This window comes from Aythya fuligula, chromosome 10 (genome assembly GCF_009819795.1).
Source record: "Aythya fuligula isolate bAytFul2 chromosome 10, bAytFul2.pri, whole genome shotgun sequence".
Taxonomy (NCBI): domain Eukaryota; kingdom Metazoa; phylum Chordata; class Aves; order Anseriformes; family Anatidae; genus Aythya; species Aythya fuligula.
Window position 1 is genome coordinate 21,863,834 of NC_045568.1, and position 12,331 is coordinate 21,876,164.

At 41.0% G+C, this 12,331-nt stretch overlaps 1 protein-coding gene across 7 annotated transcripts in view; it reads right to left on the minus strand.

Annotated features, from left to right (window-relative positions):
* The window catches only part of TMCC1 (transmembrane and coiled-coil domain family 1), a 131,195-nt gene that overhangs the window by 31,568 nt on the left and 87,296 nt on the right, over window positions 1-12,331 (minus strand). Inside the window, exon 1 of one of the 7 annotated variants that reach the window (XM_032194023.1) lies at window positions 8,011-8,126. The exons of the other annotated variants lie outside the window; for them this stretch is intronic. Coding sequence (XP_032049914.1) covers window positions 8,011-8,040 — 30 coding nt within the window. The 5' untranslated portion in view covers window positions 8,041-8,126. Of the gene's footprint in view, window positions 1-8,010; window positions 8,127-12,331 lie in introns of those variants that run through there. 7 annotated transcript variants of the gene reach the window in all.

Genomic DNA, 12,331 nt, shown 5'->3' on the forward strand with positions numbered 1-12,331 from the left:
ACTTTGGCAAGTAGGACTTCAGAAGGAACAAGTGGAGTTTCAAATAATTTTATCTAAATACTTACTCAAATCTTTTTATCCATTTCAGCAAAATGGGTTATTAAATATTTAATAGTCCTCAGATAATTGGATGTTCACTTCTACATTTTGTTCAGATACAGAAATTAGTTATAATTAAGTATGAATTCATAGTTTCACTAAATTTCTACAGAACTCCTAAACAGGGCAACACAGTAATAATGCTAGCAGGATGTAAGAATATCTACACAGTAAATCAATGTACAATATTTCACATAAGTAAACAGGTGAAAAAAAAATAATAGCTTGCTTCCATAACGCCTTAGAATGAACATAAATTACTGAAAATTCAATGCCACAAAATTCACCAGTATTAATCAGAGCTTTATATAACCACTGAAGAGTTAATAGTCAAACCCTACTCCCAGGTCAACAATCTCAGTGATATGAGGAATATTGCGTAAGGTTTTCTGGTTAATTATGAAGCGATTATTAAGTTTCTGCACTGCTGCGAGAAGACCTAATCACAGCTATCTTGGCTTGATCCATAATAACCCCCCAAGAACTGAAAGCTGACAGGCTGTTCCCATGCTTACTACCCAGGCACAAGGGCTAAAGCCACCTTAGCATTCTTGTTGGCATATACAAATTACAAAACCACGTGTGATTATAAAAGCTGCAATAACCTAGTGGTATAAGGTACCATTTGGATCAGAAGCACTCTAAGCTAATCATTATTTAACATTTACCTTCTCATTTAAATTTGTAGGCTTCAAAGTCACTGCACAGAACTGGAGATCACTTCCGCTGAAAATACCAACTGGGATAAAATTAGTATTGAACTTATCTGCCTTTTGTAGATTTCATTATTTCATTCAAACTGTGCTCTACATTGGACTCGCTTACCTTTCTACTGTTTGCAGCTTCTTGCCCCAGTGTTAATCATCATAGGAAGAACAGCCCTTACCTTTCCCACATACCTTTTTCAGAAGGCATTAAAACGTTTCTACTAGTGCTTAATACTAAAAAAAGGAAGGCTGGAGAAAGGTAGTCCACAAATACTGTAGCACATCCTATAGCACTGATATAAGTGCAACAGCTTTGATTATGTTTTTATAACTAGTTTATCACACAATACCAATACTGAATCTCAAGGAAGAGACCAAAGCAGCCTGTACTGATGCAGCTGAAAACTAAAGTACTGCCAAACGACAATCTACAGTCAGAGCTGTTGTTAGCCAGTAGATGGCTCCATGAACCAGGTTAGAGTTTAAACTTATGTATGAAAAGGCAGATCGTCCTTTAGGAGACTATCAACATTAAGGACATCTTACAAAGAATACTGATTACTGCTGCATCAAATGAACTTTCCAACAGTATTGATAACTGAACTCAAATTGCTGCCTGCCACATTGCTGCTAGACACACACACTTAAAATGATGACAACAGTTCAGAACAGGGCTTCTCAGTATTCACATCCTAGTCTGGAGACTGAAAAAGCTTTTGCTGTTCTTGCTGAGCTTGTCTATTCCAGCTGTTCACGTGATAACCCGAAACCTCACTTTAAACAAACCTGTTAGTGCCGATTAAGCTCCACTTTCAAATTTAAAGTGCGACTTCAAAGACTTTAGTCCAAAGGACGTGCATAAATGTACATGCAAAACTGCATTAAATCCCACTAAAGCGAATGTGATCTTGATGCAAAAGAAAATTCTAGCTTGGGGGTGTAAGACTGAGTCAGAATTTTGCTACTCTTGAATGGAAATAACTGACCTGCTTTTTTCTTCCTCATGAGAAACTCATCATCCATCCTTTTTGGTGTATCCACACCGTCAGGGGACCCAGATCCTGTTTAACTGCAGGCTGTCTGTTCCCCTCTTGCCCACACTCACATGCCTGCTGGTGTGCTCCTGAGGTCCCACGTGTAGAAAGCTAAACAGTTCCATGACAAAAACATCTGGAGTCACACTGACCCCTGGGGGTCTACTGGACAGCCTTTGCCCAAGGCTCCCCTCTGACATTACTCCAGCAGGTCTCCAGCACACTCAGGAGTCCCTCATGCCACTTCCCAGAGTACCCAGACCTTTACGTAGGCTACCTCTGATTTCTCCAGAGCTGAGGCGGCGCACACAGCAGGTATGCTCTGGGTGAGCCTGGGGCAGTGCATGGCCGGTGGCTCCCGACCCCTCGCCCCAACCGCCAGAGAAGCTTCCAGAGCCTGGCCTAGGAACCCGGTGGCAAACCTGGCCCAGGGACAGCTCAGGGATGGCCCTGCCTGGCCTGGAGACCCACTGGGGATGGCTGCCAGCATTCCTGTATGTCCCACCACTGTGCCTGCCCCAGTGCCGACAGCCCACAGAGGGACACCTGGTGAGGAGGTGACATGCCCCACTAAGCACAGTGCCATCCTGTTTTGCACAGTGAGGGACCCCCTTTCTCACCTTCCAGGTCCACCTTCCTGCCTCCAGGCTGCCCTTGCAGGTTGAAACTGCAGATGGAGGAGCACAGAGATCTTTCTGATCCCTACCTGCAATCAATTCCAAACTTTGGGGCACCTTCTGATGATTCTAGTGAATGGAAAAGGAAGTGGGAAGACACACTGAGCTTCTGAAGTCCAGCCTGAGCAGACCCACCATTGCCAACCAACACTTGAAGCACCCGGCTGCTTACAAAAACCAGCACTTAATTTTGAGGGCACCTTATGCTACTATCCCGTCCCAAAAAACTACAACAGGCTGCCACTAGAGTCCCATGAGCCACACTAGAGCCACCACTGTATCCAGAACAATTCAGTGCTTATCTACTCACAGCTCTGTTTTTCCTCAAATGACACCAAATATAAAATTTGAGCATTAAGAGTCCAATTTCATTTTTTGATATATTTTAGAGCCTACAAATGTAATAAAAACCATGACCCATTTTCAAATTGGGTATAAACTGTTTTAGTTGTCGTCTTTTTTTCTCTCTCTCTTTTTTTTTTTTTTTTTTAAATAGGCAATGAAATGTTTAACCAGTTAGGAATCTGCATATAAACATATTTTACTTCTTCCCAACATGGTAAAATATAAAGACTTTTAGCATACTATGCAACATCACTGTGGTTCAGCAGAAACCATATTCAAGGCAAATTGCCCAGTCTGTATAAAGGATTAAGTTTACCAATAAAGCTGCAATCTAAAAACTGCACAGTGATGAAATGGAAAAATTCCAAGTAGGCTTGGTGTTTCGTTTCTCAATACTGCTGGCGTGTACACCACCACAGCGCCCAGTGTAAGCCTAACTGATACAGAACACACCCACCCCTCAAAACCCATTTCTCAGCTGTGGTTCAAACTGCTTTCACTTCCCTTCAAGCAAATTTTACTTGTCAGATTACCCATATATGTTGGATATCTATGTATCAGAATTATGATTTCCAGTCATCACACTGTGAAAGATATTTGGACATGCAAAGCTCACACTCTCACACCTTCTTATTAAGATCACAGGGAAAAAAAAGCCCACACGAACCAAAACCCACCTTCTCAACTTGTGGTGTCTTGGTGTTTTAGCTTTTAGCATTCAGAGACCTGATTTCCTTTAAAGTGTCAACAGGGGACTGAGGTGATGCACCAAGTTGCTCTATGTTAGTCACAGTATTTAAAAACATGACTTGCCTAAGCCCCTGCAATGGCGAGGCAAAATGCATTTGCCGGAACTGAAAGGACATAGACCATGATTTAGTATGATACATTTTGTTCCCAACTTGCAATAAACTTCATGTAAAGCACATGATACAACGGGTTGCTGCACTTCAGCTGACATAGGATAAATTGTTAACTCAATAACAGATCTGAGGGTCTGACATTCATTAAAATGGTTTGCATACATTTAATTTGATATTTCTCATCAGAAACATCAGAACCCATTTCACAATTTCTAAAGGAGCTTAATGTCCACGGTCATTTGTAGATGTACTTCTTCCTTTGTTGTTGTTAGTGGTGGTTTGTTTCTGAATGCTCTTCTGCCATGCAAGTAGACCAAAGTCAAGGTGTAAGTGAAAATCTGGAACTACTGAGGTACTCGGAACTTGTAATACTTCTACAAAAATCCTCATGGCAGAAAAGCTGATGTAGTTCACCGGTATCAGCACGCCCATCTTTCAGGTTTGCATAATATGATTTATGAAGTAAACTCTTGATTAGTTATGTAGTCAGAACTGATGTCACAGCAGATTGGTTGTAAAGAAAGCGGATTCCCTACACGCCACAAATAAGATGTCAATACATTGTATAGAAGGCTCCCTTACTCCAGAACACAAAACCAAGATGTGAATACAAACTATGAACAGGGCCACTGATTGCACAAACAAATGCAAACAAAAGAAAATATTGTTGCTCTTGTAGGTTTCAGAGCAAGTATTGAATAAAATGTGGACTCCGTTCTACGTATGCTCTGGGTTCGTAATGTGCAAGAGGCTGCTAAAGTCAGTGACCAGCACACAAGAATCCCTATTTTATCCCTCTTTTTAAGAAACAAAATAATAATTTGAACAACAACATTGATTGATCCAACCGTCATGAGTGCTGATAAACTTTGCTCATGGTAATCCTATCCAAAGCTTTATGAAACTACATCACTCTGGACCACATTATGTGGGCAGAGAGCCATCTAATGATCAAATATTCTCAAGATGTGTTCTAGCTTAATTCACTGACAGAAGGTAGGAAATTTTATCCCTTCCCACAGACTACAAAGGCAATTGGCTATCACAGAAACTAGCATTTGTGTTTGATTATTTCCAAGTTATTTTTGTCTTCTCCATCAGTCTTCCCCAAATTAGCATCCCCTTACTTTCCAAATAAACACTGGTCTGTAGCTTATAGTGTACATGACCTTAAATCCAAAGCTATACATTATTGATGGAGAAGAAATTGCCAAATTGATGGTATCTCTGGAATTGAGTTCTTGATAAAGCAGGAAGCATTAGCTTTTGCAGTTCTCTTTAATATATTTGATTAAAAATCTTTTAATACTGTGGACTGCTCAGCAAGATACCGCTGTATTTAACCTTTTTTCATTGCTTTGAGAGCCACATTACTCCTATTGGTAGCAATGACTTTCAGTGTTGCTTAATGCATTTAGACACCCTAAGAACGTATTATTTCTAAATCTGTCCTTTTACAAAACACTCTTCCTCCAGAAGCTCTCTTATCTAGTATTAGCCTTGGAGCACCCCTTCCTTTACCCTTCACACCCCTACCTGACAGTCAAAAATCATGGGAACGTCCCTTGAACACCCTAGACTGCCTCCTCATTGAGAGGCTTTATCTTCGGCTCCGTTTTGCTCATGAGGAAAGCTTGACCTGTACTCTGCTTCCCCCATGAACCTCTGCACTTCTGCCTGTTTGCTAAATCCCAGCTCAGAGCATGAGTGAGCACCCTCAGTGCGATGACCCTCCAGGAAGCAGAGCAGACAGGAGCTCGCCAGGCAGCCCTGAGCCCCATCCCCATGGCCCCGGCCCTTCTCCAGCACGCATCCTGTTCTGCCTCCTGACAGAGCCCTGGGCTCCAGGCGCTCTGCTCTGGATTAATTTCCATTCTCTGCTCTCACATATCAACCTCCCATTGCGGAGGTGTGCTTACCAAATCAAGGCTTTTCTGTTGCTCTGAAACTTTCCCTTCCCCTGCTGCCCTCTCATTGTTAGATTGTTAGTTTGTGTGTGGCCTTTTTTTTTTTAAGATTTATTTTTCATTTGGGTTACGGTCTTAAGCTTGTTTCACAGGAAGGCAAATTTGACTGGCAATTGCATTGTCCAGATACGACCCTAGTTCTGTAGAAAATGAACTGCTATTTGCCCTGTTTTAACAGCTATCTTCTCTGGATAATGCTGAAGCTTCCAAGTGATAATACCCAGCTAATTTAATAGCTTGGATAATGTGAGGAAGCTGCAGCACTGTGAATAGCAATGACAGATCATACTGAACAATAAGTCGCTGTTCTGGGCTGACTATTCTTGGTGGCCATGGTGAAAGTGGAATGTCAAAGCACTATTAAAAATAAAAACAGATCCCACTATTCTGTTTTACCAAAAAAGAAAGCCCCACAACTCAGAATTGTTTTTGACAACTAACATGCAATTCTTTTTTGCAGATGACCTATGAGAAGTGTTTTTTCTTTAAAAAAAAAACAACAAAACAAAACATGCAGCCCTGTGCTATTTTTTCCATTGACAGTGTATAAAAGAACACGCAGAACATGTCCTTTCCGCTACATAAACTCTTCCCTTTAACCCACGTCCCCTTATACTATAGCAATATGAATAGCAGAAATTCTGATCTCCCAGTTTTGTTGGAGAGGTACTGAAGACCTAGATACTTGAAGCTAAACTGACGACACAAGAAAGCTGAATTTTTAAAACCACAAAGATTAGTCATCAAAACTGAGTATGTTACAAAAATAGGGCTGAAAACAGACTGACTAAAAATAATTTCTCCTTTTAAATAGCTCAGTTGTCACTTTTGTGCTAGTTCTCTGGGCATCTTAGCCTGGCTTTGATAACGCCTCATATAAAAATATAAAAAAACATTCCTTGTAACTTGCAAAAAAAGCAAAAATTGTACGAACCAAGACTTTCTTCCTACTTTCAGCTCACCTTTAAGTTTTGGAATTGGCTCTACATTCTGGGCGAGCAACTCAGCACAACAGAAAAAAAAAAAGCTCTCCAGTAAAAAGAAAATAGTTGAAATGCTTTTAGTATTTTCACTTTTCTTTGTCCTAACAATGCAGCTCTGTCCTCTGGGAACAAGAGGACACAGGCCAAACACAGTGTGTCATTCTCCCACTTCCACTCCTATGGAGCGCCGCTGATGTGCTCCCCCCACCTCTCGGCCCCAGGACCTGCTGTACCCTCGGCCCCAGCCCCAGCCGCCTGCCGCTTGCAAAGCAAAGCGGAACAGAACTGGTTTCAAACAAAGCCCCCATTCAGAAGATCAAACAAAAACCAGAAAATTAGCTAGACACAGCACCACAGCGTGGATGGGGAGATAGAAATCAGTGCTAATGCTAGCTGTGACCTAAAGATTTAGGAAGTTTCTTCTGCTGTGAGGCAAAGGAATTATTGTGGCATTAGCTATTATCGTTTAAATGAAGCAGATGATTTGAAGCACATGATTTACACGATCAACCAAAATCTTCTGTGAAACTAGGATACTCAGGCAGACATTCAAAAGAGTGCGTTTCTGTCTTGAAGAACAGTTTCATAGAACTGCTTTAATATTACAATAAAACACAATAATTTAATGCTAATAAGATTTTAAACAATATTAAAAATTGATTTTAGCCATGCATTTCCTCTGCTCTTCACTTTCCTTACTGGTCATTAAATCCGTACACTGCACCCTCTGACAAATTCTCGGCATGCTGTGCTGTTTGTGACAAATTCAAGAATGCTTTGCAGAGGACTACCACGAGGAAGCTGGACCTCAAAGCTCCCTGGAAGAAATCACTTACCATAACTGGAAAAGCTCTAACCACAGGCTCAAATGACACGGACTTCTTGTCTTAATAATCTCTTCTAATCATGAAACCATTCAAACTGCAGCTTCTTTGTGTTCATGGGGAATCTGCCACCATGAAATCTTCACCCACCCAGTAAGAACAGAACAAATATTTAAACAGCACATCAGCAGTGCAAACGGTTTTCCTTGTTTTAATACCGAGCCTAAGCTAGGAAGCAAACATTGTTTACTACAGAGCAACAGCAGAGAAAAAAAATTAATACAGTATCACAAGAGGACAGACAGAAGACACTTGATTTCATTCCTCCAGTGTTGCAACAGTCAGCAGCTAGTGAACTGAATTTTAAAAAGCAAACTCCAGCAGCAGCAACTAACAAAAACGCTGAACGTAGGCACTCACTGATGACCCAGGGCTCTACCTACCAAACTAGCCATATTCACAGCTCTAACACCACCAACACCCCAGAAAGGAGGAAAGCCCCAAGACGTACTCTTTCTGAGGCAGGCAGCGAGCCCTCCATGCTGGGTGCGAAGCGAAGGAAGCATGCAGTCTAACCCCAGCACCGCTCCGCCGGCCGAACATGCTGTACCGCAGAGTTACGTTAGCAGAGACTGGCTCCAGCCCTGCTAGGCTGAATTCTGCCCTGACAAAGCAGGATCTTGTAATATGAAGCAGCAGTACCCTGGGTGTGTTGGCAGAAGCCCTGAATGCATGTTTGAGAAAGCAACAGCAACTCCAAGCAAGTGAGGCATGAATGCACTGCAGAAGAGTTACTGAGCCTGCTAAAAATACTTCACCACTGACCCCGTCAGGAACACATCTGAAGTGAGTCTTGCTCTCTGAAAAACAGCAAAACCAAAAAGGAAAATACATGTAGCTGACAATGGTCTTAGAAGTTTAATTTAAAAAACAACAAAAAAAAGTAGTCTTGAGCAGAAAAACGCGTTATACTTCCTTCAAACAGGAATGCTGCTCGGTTTAATAACATTTTAAAGTTTTCCTAGAATTCTGGGCAAGTTGTAATCTCAAAATCTGAAACCTGCAACACAAGGTTGCTCAGGCTCCTTTTGCAATTTAAAGAGCTAATTGATAACAAATTCGAACCTGCATGCTTGAAGACAGTGTGGAAGCCTTGAGACTTACCTGGCCCCAGGAGAGGCAAATGAAACATTATCACCCTGCTGCTGCAATCCACACAGTTCCCATTAGTTAGGGATGGTCAGAAAAAAAAGTAGAAGGAACTGAGCAACTGGAAACATGGCTGAAATACACACACATCTGCTCTCCGTCCTTGCCTGGTGGGACGGGCAGTGAAGCACTTCTGAGACACGTGTCGGGAGCCTTCCTCCCGCCTTGGGAAGGAAAGATCCCAAGCAGTTCTGACAGTGTGAATGAGCCCTTTGGGGAAAATATAACAAGATGAGGCTTTTATTTTGTTTTGAGTAAGCACAGCAAGCTTACCCTGTATGTTTTAGGAGACAGTTAGGTAGCAAGAAAAGTAATCCTTCTGGGGAAGGAGAGCTGAGCAAAGTTCCTCCACAGATTACTGCTCTGCAGTAAGACTGCAACATTTACCATCACCTTAAAAAGACAGCTACTTTTAAGAAATGTTAATTTATTCACCAGGCATGTTTTCACATGGGTTATGTTGGCTGCTAATGAGCTTGGTTGTCTGTACCTTATTCATTCAAAGCAAGCAAAGGTGGATATTACATTTAATAGATATACTGTATACTTCCCTTGTCATTTTTTTGGATGACAAACATGGATAATCTACATTAGGATATTCTCAGGACTTCTAGTATATTTACTTAGTAGTAGTTTATGATGCTCCTATTTTAAAGGAGAGTCTGCTCTATTAAAGACTGTTCCAAGAGTGTCCTATGAGGACTCAGACGCAGACATCAATACACCAGTTATTCCCACCAACCCAATTTCTGCTTTCGTTGAACAGCCCTGCAAAAAGTAGCATGAGTAAGGGCCCTTGTTTAAGGAGAGGAAAATGACACAGGTGCAAGAAAAAAGAAAGAGATGCAAGAACTGCAGAAGTATTTTTAAAAATTGAGAGCAACAAAAAATGGTCTTAAAAATGAGTGTAGTGTTCCTCCTTCCACCCCACCCTCAATGTCAGAAAAGAAGCTTGCCTTTTTTTTGACTTAAGGGTTACATCACTTGGGTTTACAATTTTGGGAGATAAACACATTTCAAGTTTAGCCAGTGAGCACGCCTTTTTTCTTACAGCATTTCCTGCCAACAGATAAGTAACTGCAGTCATTTTAAAAGGGAATCTCATCCGATCTTCTCGCTCAGCGAGCGCATAGTTTTAGAACTGGCATGCTCTAAATTCAGGCCAAGAGTGTGAACCTTTGCAGCAGCCACTGCAGTGGGATTGATGATGATAATTCTGTAATACTCCAGAATTATCACGTTATTCCTTTCCCTCAATGTGCTTTAAGAAGAGTCCTTTCCAGTGCTTCATTAAAAAAGAAAAATAGATCAAAGTTCCAGTTGTCTCAGTCTGAGTAAAATTAAAGCATGTTCTGATAATCTGTAACAATGAATTATGGAAGCTTTGGTATACCTCAGATTGCTACATTTCTAAGGTTTACTGTATTAGTGCACTGATCCCAACACACATTAGTTCATTGTTACTCTCATTTTACAGTAGAGGCTCTACCTAGCATTTGGCATTGATGACTGCCCAGACAGATGAGGTAACATCACACCTGGGCCATAACAACCTCCACAGGTAAGGCTACTGCTCCAAACAGTTGGCTGAGCAGCACTAGCAGCTGCACGGAGTTGCACCAGAGCACCGCAAGGCCAGCCAGACGGCTGCAAGCACTGCCTGCTGGCACTCACGCCCTGCTCGGCCCGCCCTGGCTGCTGCATACGCGCACGAATGCCCTCAGCACATGCTTTGGGAGTCAAAGGTTTTGTGGCTGCACAGCAGTGCTATGAAAAAAGAAAAGGAAAAAGAAAACAAAATGACAACAGTGAACCAAACAAAAACAAAACAAAACTAACAAAAAAACTCAACACCAAAAATGCCCAAATCAGCCAAAGCTAACCAAAGCAAAATTTGCTAATATGGGAATTAGTTTATTTTGCTCACAGCCACTTCCAGAGTCACTCACTGATTTTTCAGTAAAATTATGTTGGTTAACTAAACAGTGAAAGCAGAGCATTTTTCATTAACCCAGCTTATTTTGACTAATGCTTGGGAGTTAAAAGAGGAGTCAAAGTTGCACAGCAAATTCCAGCAAAAGCACTAAATCCACTTTCCAGCTGTATAAACTGAGGCATCCATCTATGAAAAGGAGCCTCAAACAAACAGAACAGCAGTGTACAACAAAGCAGCAATGTACCAAAGAGCAGGACTCTGAGTCCAGCCTACTAATTGTACCAACTCTAACTGCTTAACAACTCTACTTACTTATAAACCTTGCCTCAAAGTAGACAATAAAAGTTTTCTGAAAGCACCTAGATGTTTTCTGCTTCCCAAGTGGAGTTTTTTCCACACATTTTTAATGAAAACTGTCACTGATTAACTGAAGACAGCTCAGCTTTGTTGTAAGACAACAAACAGTATACACAGAAGATCACACAAACCTCACCCAGAAGATAGTCAGAAGTAGTGCATGAAAATACCATCTCAGAAGCAACTCTGCAGAATAATTGCAGAAGAGTGCCTCGTTGTTAAAAATACAAGTAATTTCTTCTACATTGACAGATGGAGTTTCAGTCAAAATATCTACACAGCTACTTCAATAATTAAGAGTTGCTTCTCCATGGCATAACAAAATACCTAATGTAATTTAATGTCCTTTCTATATGATGTGATATAAACACTGTTTGTTAATCTTCAGCAATTAAATAGAAAAAAAAGTTTATAGTACTGTGCAGCAAGCCTCTAGCTGAAACACTACCAAGGCTGCCAAGGTATCAATACCATTCACTACACACAAGCTATTTAATCTTTCAGGTAATTACCTCCTGGAACAGACCAGTGGTTTGATCTAGAAATCAGGTTTACCCAGAAGGAAGCAGAAGAAATTCTAGACTGGTAATCCTCGTTAACCTGAAAAATGTGGCTAGACAGAGTGACAACTAGTAGCTGATGTACAATGACATTAAAATATATCTATATATATTAAAAATACATATTTTTATATAAAATATACACATCATATTTTATATAAAAATACAGTTTTAAGAGCATTTTTATATGAAAAATAGCTTTAAGAGCAACATGTAAAATGCAATGTTTTCAGAGTCACATAGACCCTGCATTTCATGCACACTGCTTGTATTTTACAGTCAACACCCAGCTGGATGCTGTTGTGGACAACCTGCTTTAGCTGCTCTGGCTTTGGGACTAAACAGCTTCCAGAGGTCCCTTCCAACTTCAATGATTCTGCAATTCTGTAACTTTTGGAATGCTTTTAAAAATCTTTAGTATACATAGTTTTGGATCTACTGCCAAATGAATCAGGCCACCAGATCATCATTTGCCAACAAGAAATTATTCTGACCTTGCACAAATAATGTCTACACAGCATAATTTACTGTGAAGGAAACAATCTTACCGAACTGAGGAATCTGTTGTAAAGTGACATCAGATGGGAGGCAGTGCGAACCAGCTCCTTGTGGAGCTGCTTGTGACATTCAATTGTATGGCAGTATTTCAGTGGTATGGAATAGCTATCATCTCACCTGTGATCCCACCTTGTCTCTGGAGGAGATATTAAATGACTGCTCAGGTGGCAAATCACCAAGTCCCAGACAGGCGGAGGTGGGCAGGGACCTCT